This window comes from Ambystoma mexicanum, chromosome 3q, assembly GCF_040938575.1.
Source record: "Ambystoma mexicanum isolate Mex_15411 chromosome 3q, UKY_AmexF1_1, whole genome shotgun sequence".
Taxonomy (NCBI): Eukaryota; Metazoa; Chordata; class Amphibia; order Caudata; family Ambystomatidae; genus Ambystoma; species Ambystoma mexicanum.
Window position 1 is genome coordinate 671,835,079 of NC_090926.1, and position 12,562 is coordinate 671,847,640.

The 12,562-nt window shown below is 42.1% G+C and overlaps 1 protein-coding gene across 1 annotated transcript in view; it reads right to left on the reverse strand.

Annotated features, from left to right (window-relative positions):
- FBXW10B (F-box and WD repeat domain containing 10B) overlaps positions 1 to 12,562 on the reverse strand; it is a 322,682-nt gene that overhangs the window by 96,433 nt on the left and 213,687 nt on the right. The window contains exon 11 of the mRNA XM_069654556.1: positions 6,804 to 6,962. Within this exon, the coding sequence (XP_069510657.1) occupies positions 6,804 to 6,962 (159 nt within the window). The remainder of the gene's footprint in view (positions 1 to 6,803; positions 6,963 to 12,562) is intronic.

Below are 12,562 nucleotides of genomic sequence, written 5' to 3' on the forward strand. Positions count from 1 at the left end.
TACATATACATTAAATAATTACTTCCTTCAAGTCATTTCAGAATATAGTTTTACATTGTATCCACCTCTTAGCAAGTCTTTCCTTGGCCTGGTTTTGTTTCATTTGTTCAGTTTTACACAAACGTCTGGTGGTTTTAAAACGCCGGCTTTCTGATAGTGGTGAGTACCGGTATTGCAACCATTTTTGGGATTAAGAAAATGAATTCCCCACAGTTCTGAGTTGCTTTTTGGCAATCAGCATTGCCATTCCCAATGGTTTCAGGCTACTGTGTGTGTAGCCCAATGGTGGTTTTAGGCAGTGCCCTCCTGTGCTCACAACATAGGCAAAAATGGGTGGCAGCCTATTCTTCATGTTTTTCCTGTGCACTCCCCGGGGAGTTCTGGCCATCATGATGTTTTCCATGCAAGTACTGCACAGTTTTATGGTAGGGCTTGGATGCATGGGTAAAAACATCCCACAAGTCGCCTCCCTGAAATTTACCTGGTGGATCTCTCAGAGGAAGACTTGAATGGAGGGAGTTAGTCAGACCGATGTCTGCCCATTGTGAATGAGCGGGAAGGGAGGAGTGCATGGAGGGTGGAAAGTGAGGGGTGGAGGACAGGGGTAGGGAGCTCACGATGTGCTGTATACAGTTGATTCCTTTCTTTTTTAATGCGGTTATCTGGGATGTGGCAGTCTCACATGTGGGGTGTACTTGCACTAGCAGACGGTTTTGTAAAATTAAGGAGGTGAGACATAGGAAATACAATGGCCGAAATAAACATGTCAATAAGGCGTTGGATGGCAACTCAGACCGTTAAGATAATCACTCTAAATGTCAATGGTTTAAACAATTACATTAAGTGCAAGAAGGTGCTTCAGTATCTAAATTCCAAAGGTGCAGACATAGCGTTGATACAAGAAACCTACTGCAGAATTCAGACGCTGATAGGGGTTGGGTAGGAAAACTGTACCACAATTGCCAAGAGAAGGAGAAGAAATGTGGAGGAGCTATTTTACTGCAGAAATCATTACCTATCAGGATAAGTATGGTCGGATAGTGAGGGGAGATTGCTGGCAATCAAAGCACATGTGGGGGAGAATGTACCAATAATAGGATCCATATATTCTCCCAACAGCGATAAGCAAGCATTCTTCTCGTTTGTTACCATAATTTTAGCAGAGAGGAGCAGAAACCACATTTTATTAGGGGTTGACTGGAACTTAGCACTAGACCCATACCTTGATAAATCAGATAAACACGTTGACTGGGAAATGCTAAAACAATTGTTGATGGACCATTGACTGGTGGACCCATGGCAATTATTCAATCCTATGGCCAGAGAATATATACTTTCCTCTTGTGTGTGCATGGAACACGGTCAAGGATTCATCCTTTTGTAATTTCGAAGCAGGCACTGTTCGACTGTGGCATGCTCTCGGGGGGTATATCCGATCATGATCCAATAGCTCTGGTTATAGACACTCCCATAACAAGACGGAGTGCTAACAGGTGGAAATTGAATGTCAGGATGTTGAAAAACCTGAAAGATGGATCTGAACTGATAGATGTTATTGAAGAATATTTCAGACTCAATGTATTATCAGTGGGCTCAGTGGGCACTCTTTGGGCTGCAGGGAAAACATGTTTCAGGGGACAATGATTTTTAAAAGTGCCAGGAAGAAAAAAACAGACCAGGATTATTTGACATCCCTGGTGAATAAAGTGAAAGAGTCAATGCAGCAATATGAAAAGCGGCCATGTGAAGCCACGTTGCTGATGATACGGTAGGTAAAGTTCGAAATAAATGTATTTCACAAAAATGGCTGAGTACTCCCTCTTTCATTTGAGAGCTGCGCATTATGAGCAGGGGGAGAAGGCAGGCCGCACACTAGCAGCGCAGCTCAATCAAAGGGAGGAGCAAATGGGGTTGCTATGATTCAATTCAAGGGTTCGGGTATGTATGTGACAGACCCGGGTGACATAATGCAGGAATTCCACCTTTTCTATGAATTGCTATATTCTGCAGACTCTGCGATGGAGTGAGTGACTGAGAATCAGTTTATGGATGCATTACCCCTCCCGCGACTAGACTAGGAAAATCGACAAATACTTGGTGGTCCGATAACAATGGGGGAAGTGAGGGATAGTAGAGCAGGGATGAGTAGTGGGAAGTCACCTGGGGAGGATGGTCTGCCTAATGAATTTTATAAGGTAGGGAGAGATGCTGACCAAAATGCTTCATGAAGCTTAAGAAGTAGGGACACTTAGAACAAATTTGTACGCTGCGATTCTGACCATCATTCCTAAACCGATCTCATTAACAAACACAGACATTAAAATTCTAGCGAAGGTATTGGTGACACAGCTTAAAAATGAATCACAGAATTAGTTCATGAGACCCAGGTTGGTTTCGTGACAGGCAGGTTGGTGAGAGATAATGTGCGGCTGCTACTACACATAATCTGGCAGGGGCGAGGGGGAACCAACCCAAAAATAGCCCTTTCGTTAGATGCTGAAAAGGCATTTGATCGGGTGGACTGGGGGTATCTCTGTTCAGGACGCTGGAGAAGTTCGCTTTGGGGCATGATTTTATCAAGAAAGTTACACTCCTATACATGCAGGGGAACGAGTCATGGACGACCCCACTCCCCATTACTTTCTATTCTAGCGCTTGAGCCTCTCTCAATGGCCATTCGATTAAACAATAAAATTGGAGGGATTCAAACACTGGTGGGGGAAAAAAGGCTTTGCTGTATGCTGATGATGTTATGTTGACTCTGGCGGATCCTGACTACTCAGTAGCAGAGTTGATGCAGGTGATGGACACTTTCTCGTCCTTCTCAGGTTACAGGGTGAACTGGAATAAGTGCAAGGCTGTGCCTTTAAATGCAAGTACTTTCAAGGTCTGTATTAAAGGAACTAAACTGCAATGGGTAGAAGCGCGCCGCAAGTATTTACAGATTAATTTGAATAAAGGTCTAAGGAACATTATTATGCATAATATAAAACTAACGTGGGTTAAAATGCAGCTAGATTTTTACTCAGTGGTCCTCGCTGAATATATCTATATGAGGGCGAGTCCAGATAGTTAAGATGGTGGTGATAGCAAGATTAAAAAACATCTTTTTTTAATTTGGATATGGTTTAAACAAAAATTTACAAACATTTTTACTCGGATAAAATAAGAGAAAAGAAAAAAAGGACACATTTTACAAGAAAGAAGTATATCCATCATATAACATAGCATATAAACATTCATTTAAGAGAAGTGAATAAGAAAAAAGGACTTAAACCTTTAAACATAAGAAGAACATAAGAAACACAAACACCTGGTTTGAGAACATCTAAAAAGTGTCCAATTTAAACGTCTAATTTAAGGCCCTTTAGGAACCCATATATTGCTAAGCCTTCTTGTGTATTTTGGATATTCAAACAACGTTTCCAAACCAAATCAATGGAAGAGCATAAATGAGAGTCCCTCAAGCGACCCAAAAAGGATTTTCCTATATTAACCAATTGTACACAACCCAAAAGAAGATGTTTTGCTGTTTCCTGCTCGGAATGACAAAATCTAAATAGACAGTCCACCATGTTTACATGATTTCTTTTGAGTAGTATATCCTTAGTCGGAAGAATGTTTCATAAGCAGCCGTAACAACAAGCCGCGATGATATCTGTTTGGGAAGAGAGAAAGAATTTTGGAGAGGGATCCTCTTTTCTTGTGCTCATGCGAGAGATGAGACATGGATTTATAGGAGTGGAAAGTTTCAAGTGTGGAGATCCTATCCTTATCTAGCAGCCTCTTTTTTGTTAACATGGGGTTGCTGATTAAGGGTTCCAGGTTTGAATCTATGTGTTGAAGGATCTTCCTGCAGTCAGTGGCAAATGTTTATAGGAAACCAGAAGAATTTATGTTCTTTCCTATCCACTCATACAGAGTATTGAGGGTAGGGGCCTTAATTTTGGCATATAACAGGAGCATCTTCCATTGAACTCAGGCCCATATAGAGGTATAACCCAATTCACACCGAATTGCAGTTAAAGGTACCGCATTGGGAATGCCAAGGATCCATCTCCAGATTCTGCCTTCTATCTGGTTCAATGTATGCATTACTGCTTCAGACCCAGTTCCAAACCGTAGCCCAATTTAGGAACCACTTTCCCTTCAAAAGAACATGAGCGCCGGCTTGATCAAAAATGTTCTAAATTTGCGGCCAATTTTCAACATTTGGGTTCCCATTAATTTAGCTTTATGTGCTAAAATTTCCAACTGTGCTCCCAACCCCTTATATGCACCCACATGGTAACCCAAATAGGTCACACTGGGGGAGGTGCCCACCCTAGAACCCTCCAAAGACCAGGTTGGACGCAATTTCTTGTGCTCCCCCTTCGTAATTGCAAGGATTTTGCTTTTAATCAGGTTGATTACCAGGCCGTTATCCTTGGCATAGATCGCAAAGGTGACAAGCAGATGTTGAAGTCCCACCCTGGTGGAATCAAACAGCAGGGAATTGTACGCGTAGGCCAACCAGATGATTTTAGATAAGCCTACTCGTGGGGCAAGAAGTCCCTCCTTAATCAGACACTCAGCCACATCAGACAAGTACTGATTAAAGATCCATGGCGTCATTACACAACCCTGCCTCATGCCAGAGTGTGTTTGAAGTCTGGATGACATATCACCCTGCTGTTTAAGCCTAACCTGAATACCTGCATTCCTATAGACGCCTTCAACCAGAGTTAAACGACATATTTGGTACAAAGGGGATTCAAACTTTTGTATGGGGGAGCAAGAGGCTGAGAAATTATTTGCACCTACACATGCAGGGGGATTGAGATTGCCCAATGAAGAATTATACTACCTAGCCCAACGGCTCTCGCAGATTGAGGTATTCCTTAGAGAAGGGGAGCATAGAGCAGCCTGGGTGGTGTGGGAACAGGAGAATAGCCAGAAGAAAGGGGTGGCACTGGGTTTTAATGAGGGTGGAAGGGACAAGCGGCACCTTAAGTACAAATTTGGTAATATGGATGAGGGCTCACATCCTTCTTAAAGTGGACAGACTTTGGCACTCTGGTGGTACCTATCTGGAACAATAACAGTTAGGGTTCGAGGGAAGCCGATCCTCTGAGAAGAAGTGGGTCCAGGCAGGCATAACTCGTTTGAAGGATATAGTGAGTGGAGAGCGCTGTTTGAATTTTAATGAAGTGAAGGCATGCACAGCTAGGCCATTGTATGCAGGATGCTTTTAAAGCACAGAAGTATTCTCTCAATAATTCTCTGATTGCAACTCTGCCTATGGGCTGGAAAAGTGGTATGGTGTTGGTGAGAGCGCTGTATTCTGTGTTGATAGAGGCGCTATACACGGAGCAGAGTAAATTCGACAATTGTGAGCTGGTGGCAGGCAATTCTGGTGGAACCGTTTATGGAGGAGACAACTCGAAGCATATTTCACAATTTTGATAGGGAAGTTAGTGAAAAAGACTTAGATTGACGCAATATAAGATACTACAGGGGTGGCACTGGACTACAGAAAGACTTAGGGTGCCAGTGATTTTGAATGACTCATGGTGTTGAAGATGCCAGGCACTTGAAGGGGACCTTGCACACATTTTATGGTCATATTGGTTATTACAAGGGTACAGGAATGATGTTTGGGGAGCGATCCGGGACTCACATGGTTGGGACCTTCAGAAAAACCCAGGGATCTGCATTCTGCACGACATGTCAGGGCTACAGAACATACCTAGGATGGTTGAGAGATGGCTGAACACAGCGTTGATGGTGGCAAAAATGGTAATTCAAAGACTGTGGAGGTCCACCGCATCCCCAAAAATCAGTACATGGGAGCATGAAATGGTTAAGGTTGCCTCCTTTGAATACTTAATACACAGGGGGAGAGACAAAGAGGCAGGTTTTATTTTAATTAATTTGGGAACACTTCTTACAGCTCAGTTAGAGAGTGATGGAGAGGTAGACCAGGATGGGTATGGAAGTGACACAGAGACAACCGGATTGGCACTAGGGGGCCACCTTCCTGCCGTAAGGCAAACCTAGGTATAGATATGGGTAGAATTTACTAGAAATATGATGTCTGGAAGCATGCCGGCTGGGCTTCCCATGATCATATATAAGCGTTCTACATAGCAGCTGGAGAATGAATGGACCTTCTATTAATTTAAACTTGTTAGAAGGTTGAATACGGGCCATGGGGTTTGGGGGGTATGACAATTCTGCAAAATGTTTAAGAAATGTTAATGAACTTTGGACTGTGGTTAATTGCTTTATGTTGTAATGGTTCACATAAACTTTAATACAAATTATAAATACCAAAAAAATAAAAGTGAGAATTAGGCTTTGTAACATCTTTGTGAAAGGGCCCAATTATTTTTTTCTTACTTAGTGTTGTTATGTATTAGTTAAGAGCTTGCCCGCTTATGTAAGGGTTTCATCACCCTAACTATGAAGCTACACGTTGGTGGCAACATCTATATTGCAGATTTATTTGCAGTTGGTAATATAAGAACCAAAAGATTCATGCTGTTTCTAGGACCTGTGATCCCAAGAGGCAGATGTGACTGGTGAAGGTGATATATGTACTTAGGTTGTAATGTATGTTCTGTGATCTAGGTTCGTCGTCTGGATTAACTGCGTGCTGCATTCTGTTACATTGTATGTATTTAACTACAGCCTAAGCCATGGGGTATTCAGACCCTTGTACACTTACTGCAAACACGAAGAGAGACAATCTCGCTGGAGCGCATCCAGGGGAGCTTGAGATGACCCTTGGACACCAGACAATAGGATTCTGGCTAACTTACCTGTTGCCTCGGATGCAGAAGGAAGCCACAGGGTCTGCTTGGCTGTTGACTCTCACCACCCTTAGGCAGTCCCCATTGAGGAAGTTAAACACGCGTATTTTGCCATCGGCGCAACCAGTGATGACTCTTAGGTAAAGCAGGTCCAAGCACAGCACCTCCCTGCAAATGAAGACACATCTGCATATTAATGCCAATTTAAAAGCCATTTGGAAAATAGTGTAAATTTGAAGATATGATACTTGCGTGAGCCAACTTGAACTACATACAAAAAAGTAGATAAAATACAGTGTAAACTATTGCATATCTTACAGAATTATACTGTGAATGAATCTTGGATAGAAAATAAAACTGAGTGCCCACTAACGTCGATAACCCATTGACTTTTTATAAGACACTTTGAACCTGCAACAAAGTAAATTTATAATAATCATGACGTTTTTGGTCATGTTGCTGATTCTCATTCCCTGAAGTTACCTGTATCCCATTTCCCCCCGTGCAGTGTTTCCACTAGAGAAGCCTGAGGCTATAGGCAGCCCACTTTAGTAAGGGATCTGTGGAAATGAACAGTATCCTGACAAACTGGCCACTTCGAGGCTAGGTTGAAGTCTCACCTCCTATGCACAGCTCCATGTTTGCTCTCTGTGGTGCACTGTTGCTCCTACTGTTCAAATGGATAGGGTGGGTGTGATCAATGAAAACCAAACTTTATGCTCACACTGCTGAAGTCTTGTCATGCAGGGACAAGGTTCCATGGTGGTGCATTCCTGCAAATAAGTGCTTCTCCAGTAAGGTGCCGTAACTCTTGTTAGGGCTCTCTTCATGGGTATTCAGGGTTATAACTAGACTCATTAACAGCCGGTGAACCATGCTAGTGGCGATGGTGAAAGACTCCTCACTTTCTTCATTAATGAGATGTCTGTATGCAGTTCAGTGGGATGCGACCTGGGAGAAGTACTCTGAAAATCTCAACCATATTCATCTCCAGGTTTTCCTGTTCTATAGAGCCCCTCCCAGCTTCAAAATGAGGTGACATTGGCAAAGTAACAAGCATAGAATAAGTCTTAACTGCAGGATAGTCACAACTATGCTAGTGAGACCAGTATAAACACAGGGGGCCTCATTACAAGTATGGCAGTCCGGAAATAATATGTTGCTACCAGCACCCTTTCTGAACCACCATACTATGAGAATGCCGGTAGGGGCTACGAATCCCCCGGCAGACCTGATTTCCGGGCAACTACCGATTTGTCTCTCACTGAAGCACCGGCACAATTGCCGGTGCTTCAGTGACCCCATTTCCATGGAGTCCAATAGGCACCGGGATATCAGGCGGCGGTAATGGTGTTATGGGGTTGCCGATAACCCGTGGCCTACTGACGGGTTTTACCAGCAACCCCGTAATGAGGCCCATAGTGTGCTACACGTTTAATGTGTAATTACCTCTCCTCCCCTAGGAGAAGGCCACAATAATTACAAATCACCTACTTAGTTCGAACATCACCTAGTTAACACAACTAAATATGCACTACTGCCTACTAAATAATCTGGGAGACACAAGGCAAAACCAGGTCTGGGGTTGAACCTCTACACCTAGCGGTATCTTAACCAGGGCCCCAGTCCAACCTGGCCTTCTCTGGAGCAGTTAACACCTGTCTGATCCAGACCCAGCAAAGACATGGTTGGAGAGGTCTTCAGGCCACATTTGCCAGTAGCACCCAAACCCTAAGAGAGGTCTGCAGTTAACTTCCTGGTTTCCCTCTCCTTAGTGGAAACATCTATGGTCTATACTGCTCTGCCTTGCCAGGAAGATGATCGCATGGAGTGGAACTCACACTATTTGTGCCAAAATGCGGTGCCTCATCATTTGCAGTTGAGCCTGTTTGGAGCTACCTAGTTCTCTGCACTCCCACCTCTCCCAAATTCTTCATCTTTTTTGGAGTGGTTGCTTGCCACCCCAGCACCCCTCAACAATGGGAAGCTAGCCACCATAAATCAACACAAAAGTGCAACTCTACCAGCACTCCAGCCCACAAACACGCTACACAAAAAACTGGCATCAGAGGGCCCAGGAGGCCAAAGATAACACTCATATTGTGTCAGTAGACCTTTTCTGCCAGCTAAGTGACACACTTGTGCTGACATTGTAAGTATTGCACATGGTTCCCCAAAGATAGGATCGGGATCCACTGCTACACAATGGCTGCTGCCCTGACAGTTCCACCTACCTCTATCTTGTAAGCAGCTACTCACTGTGGTTCACCCTCTTGTCTCAAAGTTGGTTGCTCCCTGATGCAAACACTGTTCCATCAGGCTACTCTATGTGCTGATGGCCCCTTCACAGACAGGAACTTGCCAGAGCAGGGAGGCAACCAAGGAGCCAATTATTCTTTAAATCTAGGGGGCGGAGCACATGTCTCGGGGGGATAGCTCAGAGGCAACATGCCTTGGAAGCAAGATGATGCAGAGCACCACAGGTTCGATCCCCGGGTCCGCGCTTAGAAACCTTTGGGTATTAAGCGCATTATAAATAACCAATTACAATTACAGTTACAATTATCTGAATATGGTTATCTTTGGGGAGTTGAGAGTTTGAATCGAGAGTGTTTATTACAAGAACATCAAAAGATCAAATCATCTCTAAATAATGGAACATATTATAGCATGACACAGTAATAGCTGACTTGTTTGATAGATTGACTACTTTTGCATACAGAAATGCAACCTCATTATGGAACATGTTAGTACATGCTGAATGAGGCGCTGCCCTATCATCCAGTACCACTACACTAAGGACCTACCTTTGTCACAACTGACAACACTGCAACAACTTGATTAGAGGCCCTTGCATTAGACATCCGTATAGTGGGAAGGAGATTTAGTTGTTGAGCTTTGTGATATGTGATTAATTTAATGTAATTTATGCTTTACACTGCCCATGTGGGCTATACTTTGCGGGCTTAACAACAAGAACAGTGACAACTCTCTGGACAGAGCTAAAATTCCAGATCCGCAACAGGAATCCAATATCACAAGTGGCATCCCACTTCGAAGAGCAGTGCCACACATTGTAATATATCAAGTTTGTTGTTTTGGAACAAGTGTCTTTACACAAAAGAAGAGGTAACATGTTACGTTTGCATCAACTTGAAATGTATTGTATTGAGGCACTAGTCTCATTGACGCCTAAAGGCATGAACATTGATTTTGACTTCAACTGTCTTATTTAATTGTCTATTTTAGTACTTTGTCTATTACTATAGCAGTGTGATGCATTAATTGCCACGGGGATCTTTGGACTTTAAAAGTTGTTGGCGGCTTGCCATTTGTTTTTAAGTTTGTATACAGGAATTTGCACTGTTAGATAATTATTGATGTTAGCGACCCGCTTTCATCCACCTTATTTTCTGACTTCTTAGCACTGGAGTTGGATGTGTGTTATTCTAGTTGTTTTTTTTCTTATTGGGAAGTTTGATGTGCTATCTACAACATGAACGGTGTAGTGGTTTGACACATTCAGTTTTCTATCTGACATATTGTAAACTTGTGTTGCTTTTAATTTGGGCACCCTCTAGGTGAATACTTCAACTTTTTATTTTAAAACTCTATTGGGTGGGTTATTTTTCCTTAATTCAACTAATAACTTTTAGTCTGAAGCTTGATCTCCACACTCTAAAATGGCGCATGGTTTTGTCTAAATTTCACTTCCTGTATGGTTATAACGTCCTGTGCGCGGTGACGCAGGATGCCCCTCACAGTTCTCTAAAGATGGGCACCCTGCGTTCTCGCCTGCGTCCAGTTGTTGTCCTGGAGGTTGCAGGAGATTATCCGTTTGTGGTGCAGAGTGAGTACATCAGGTTTGGTGGAGATGAACATTTGGTGATCAAACCGATGCACATACTAACAGAGTACTAATTCTTAATTCCTAATTTCATTTACAGTGCACTCATGCTTTTTGAAATCCTGAGTGGTATCTCTGTGTCATGACAGTATTTTTATTGTTTGACTGGTATTCACCTCAATGCAAGAGTTGGGTAAGTTGATCATGTGGAGTCATTGATTGCTGTTAGATCTTTACTATCAGGTTGGGTATTGGCTGTTACTCTGGGAGAAAGGAAAGGAATATTGTTATTTGCTTTCTTTATCACTGTTAAAATGTGAATATTTTATTTTTAATGTGCTATAGGAACCTGACAAGGGTGTATCCCTGAAGTTGGGACTGAGAGGGTTAACATTTAGAACTCTTGTCATGAGTTATTTATATTTGACTGTCAGCATCTAATTGTCATTTCTGTTGACCTTGTTCAAAATGTGATTATGATTTAGAGGGCTTATGTAGACTACTTTTTAATTTGAATAAACGCAGAGGAATTCAATACATCTGTTGTGTTGACTTTGGTTTGAATTTACTTGGAACCTGATGAACAGCTGGTTAATCGTAATGTCGATTCAATCTTGAATTTACCATTGACCTGGAGGGGTCTTCTTGCAGTGTGCAGTTGAGTTATAGCCACAATTGGTTAAAGGATGATAGAGTAATAGGGCATACCCTTTATTTCAACATCGCACTATTGTATAGAGTTCTTTTGAAATATAGGATGTTTAGTAATAATGATTGAGAAATTAAACCATTTGAGTGTGGTCCCCTTCCCTGCTGTGTATCTTTGGGGAACGTTCAGTGTCTACACTTGTTTGCCCCATCACTCCCCAGCCACCACAGTACACCTTGCTCAGTGTACACAGTTCTCTTCGTCAGATCATTGTCCTGTAAGTGACTTCAATGCAGCACTCCAACTAAGTAAATGCCTAGTCTGGGATGCCCAATGGAAGCCCTCATTTATATCTTTTTATGTCAAAGTTCTTTAAATCCAGATGATGAACCCTTATATAACACCCCTCTCTTTGAATCCCCCTGATCTCACTGAGCCAAGAAGTAGGTTTGTTTGTTTTGCAAATTAAAAGGTTTATTTGAAGAATTAAACAATATCTATATCACACTTTTATGAACAGAATAATATCTGAATAGCACACTTATGAATATGGACGGTAATCAACAAGGGGTAATATTACAAAATCAACAATCTCTTTAATCACTTAGGAGTATGAATATGGAGGATACGGTAGCAGAGAATACTTTATGTGATTCCAGGAAATGCAATAATGGGAAAGAATGCAACACAGAAATAGACTCGATATGATTTCAATCAAAAGATAATATGGTCACTTTTTCCCCTGTGACTACTCACTCCCCCCCTAGGCAATATGAAGAGATGAAAATGAGGGCACACAGGTTTCAGGGATACAATCAAGAAGGCAGTTCAATTCCAGTTCCGCCAGCAAGCTTAGAGAAACAGGTATGATTTTAAAACAGACAAAAATACTTTTGAATGTGATTGCAGTGAAAGTGAAAATATGCTAAATTGATTTTAATTCACTAAAGGAGATTCAGCGCTAGTGAGAATTACTTTAGATTGGTTCAGGTCAACACTAGCAATGATTCATGAATGATTATCAAATTGAAAACGAAATTCAGCAGCTGCAAACAAGAAACAGCTATTCTGACATGTGTTGAAATTGAGCTAAATTGCAATTCGCTGCACTTTTTCCATGTGCGTGAAATGCGATTACAGAAAAACTATAAGGAATTGGAATGTCGTTTTGTGTTTGTTAGAAAGCTTAGGATCTTAGCTTCAATATGACAGTTACATTTCGGTCCTAAAGTTAGAGAGGTTTTTGTGAAGGTAGATTTTTCAGAAATAGAA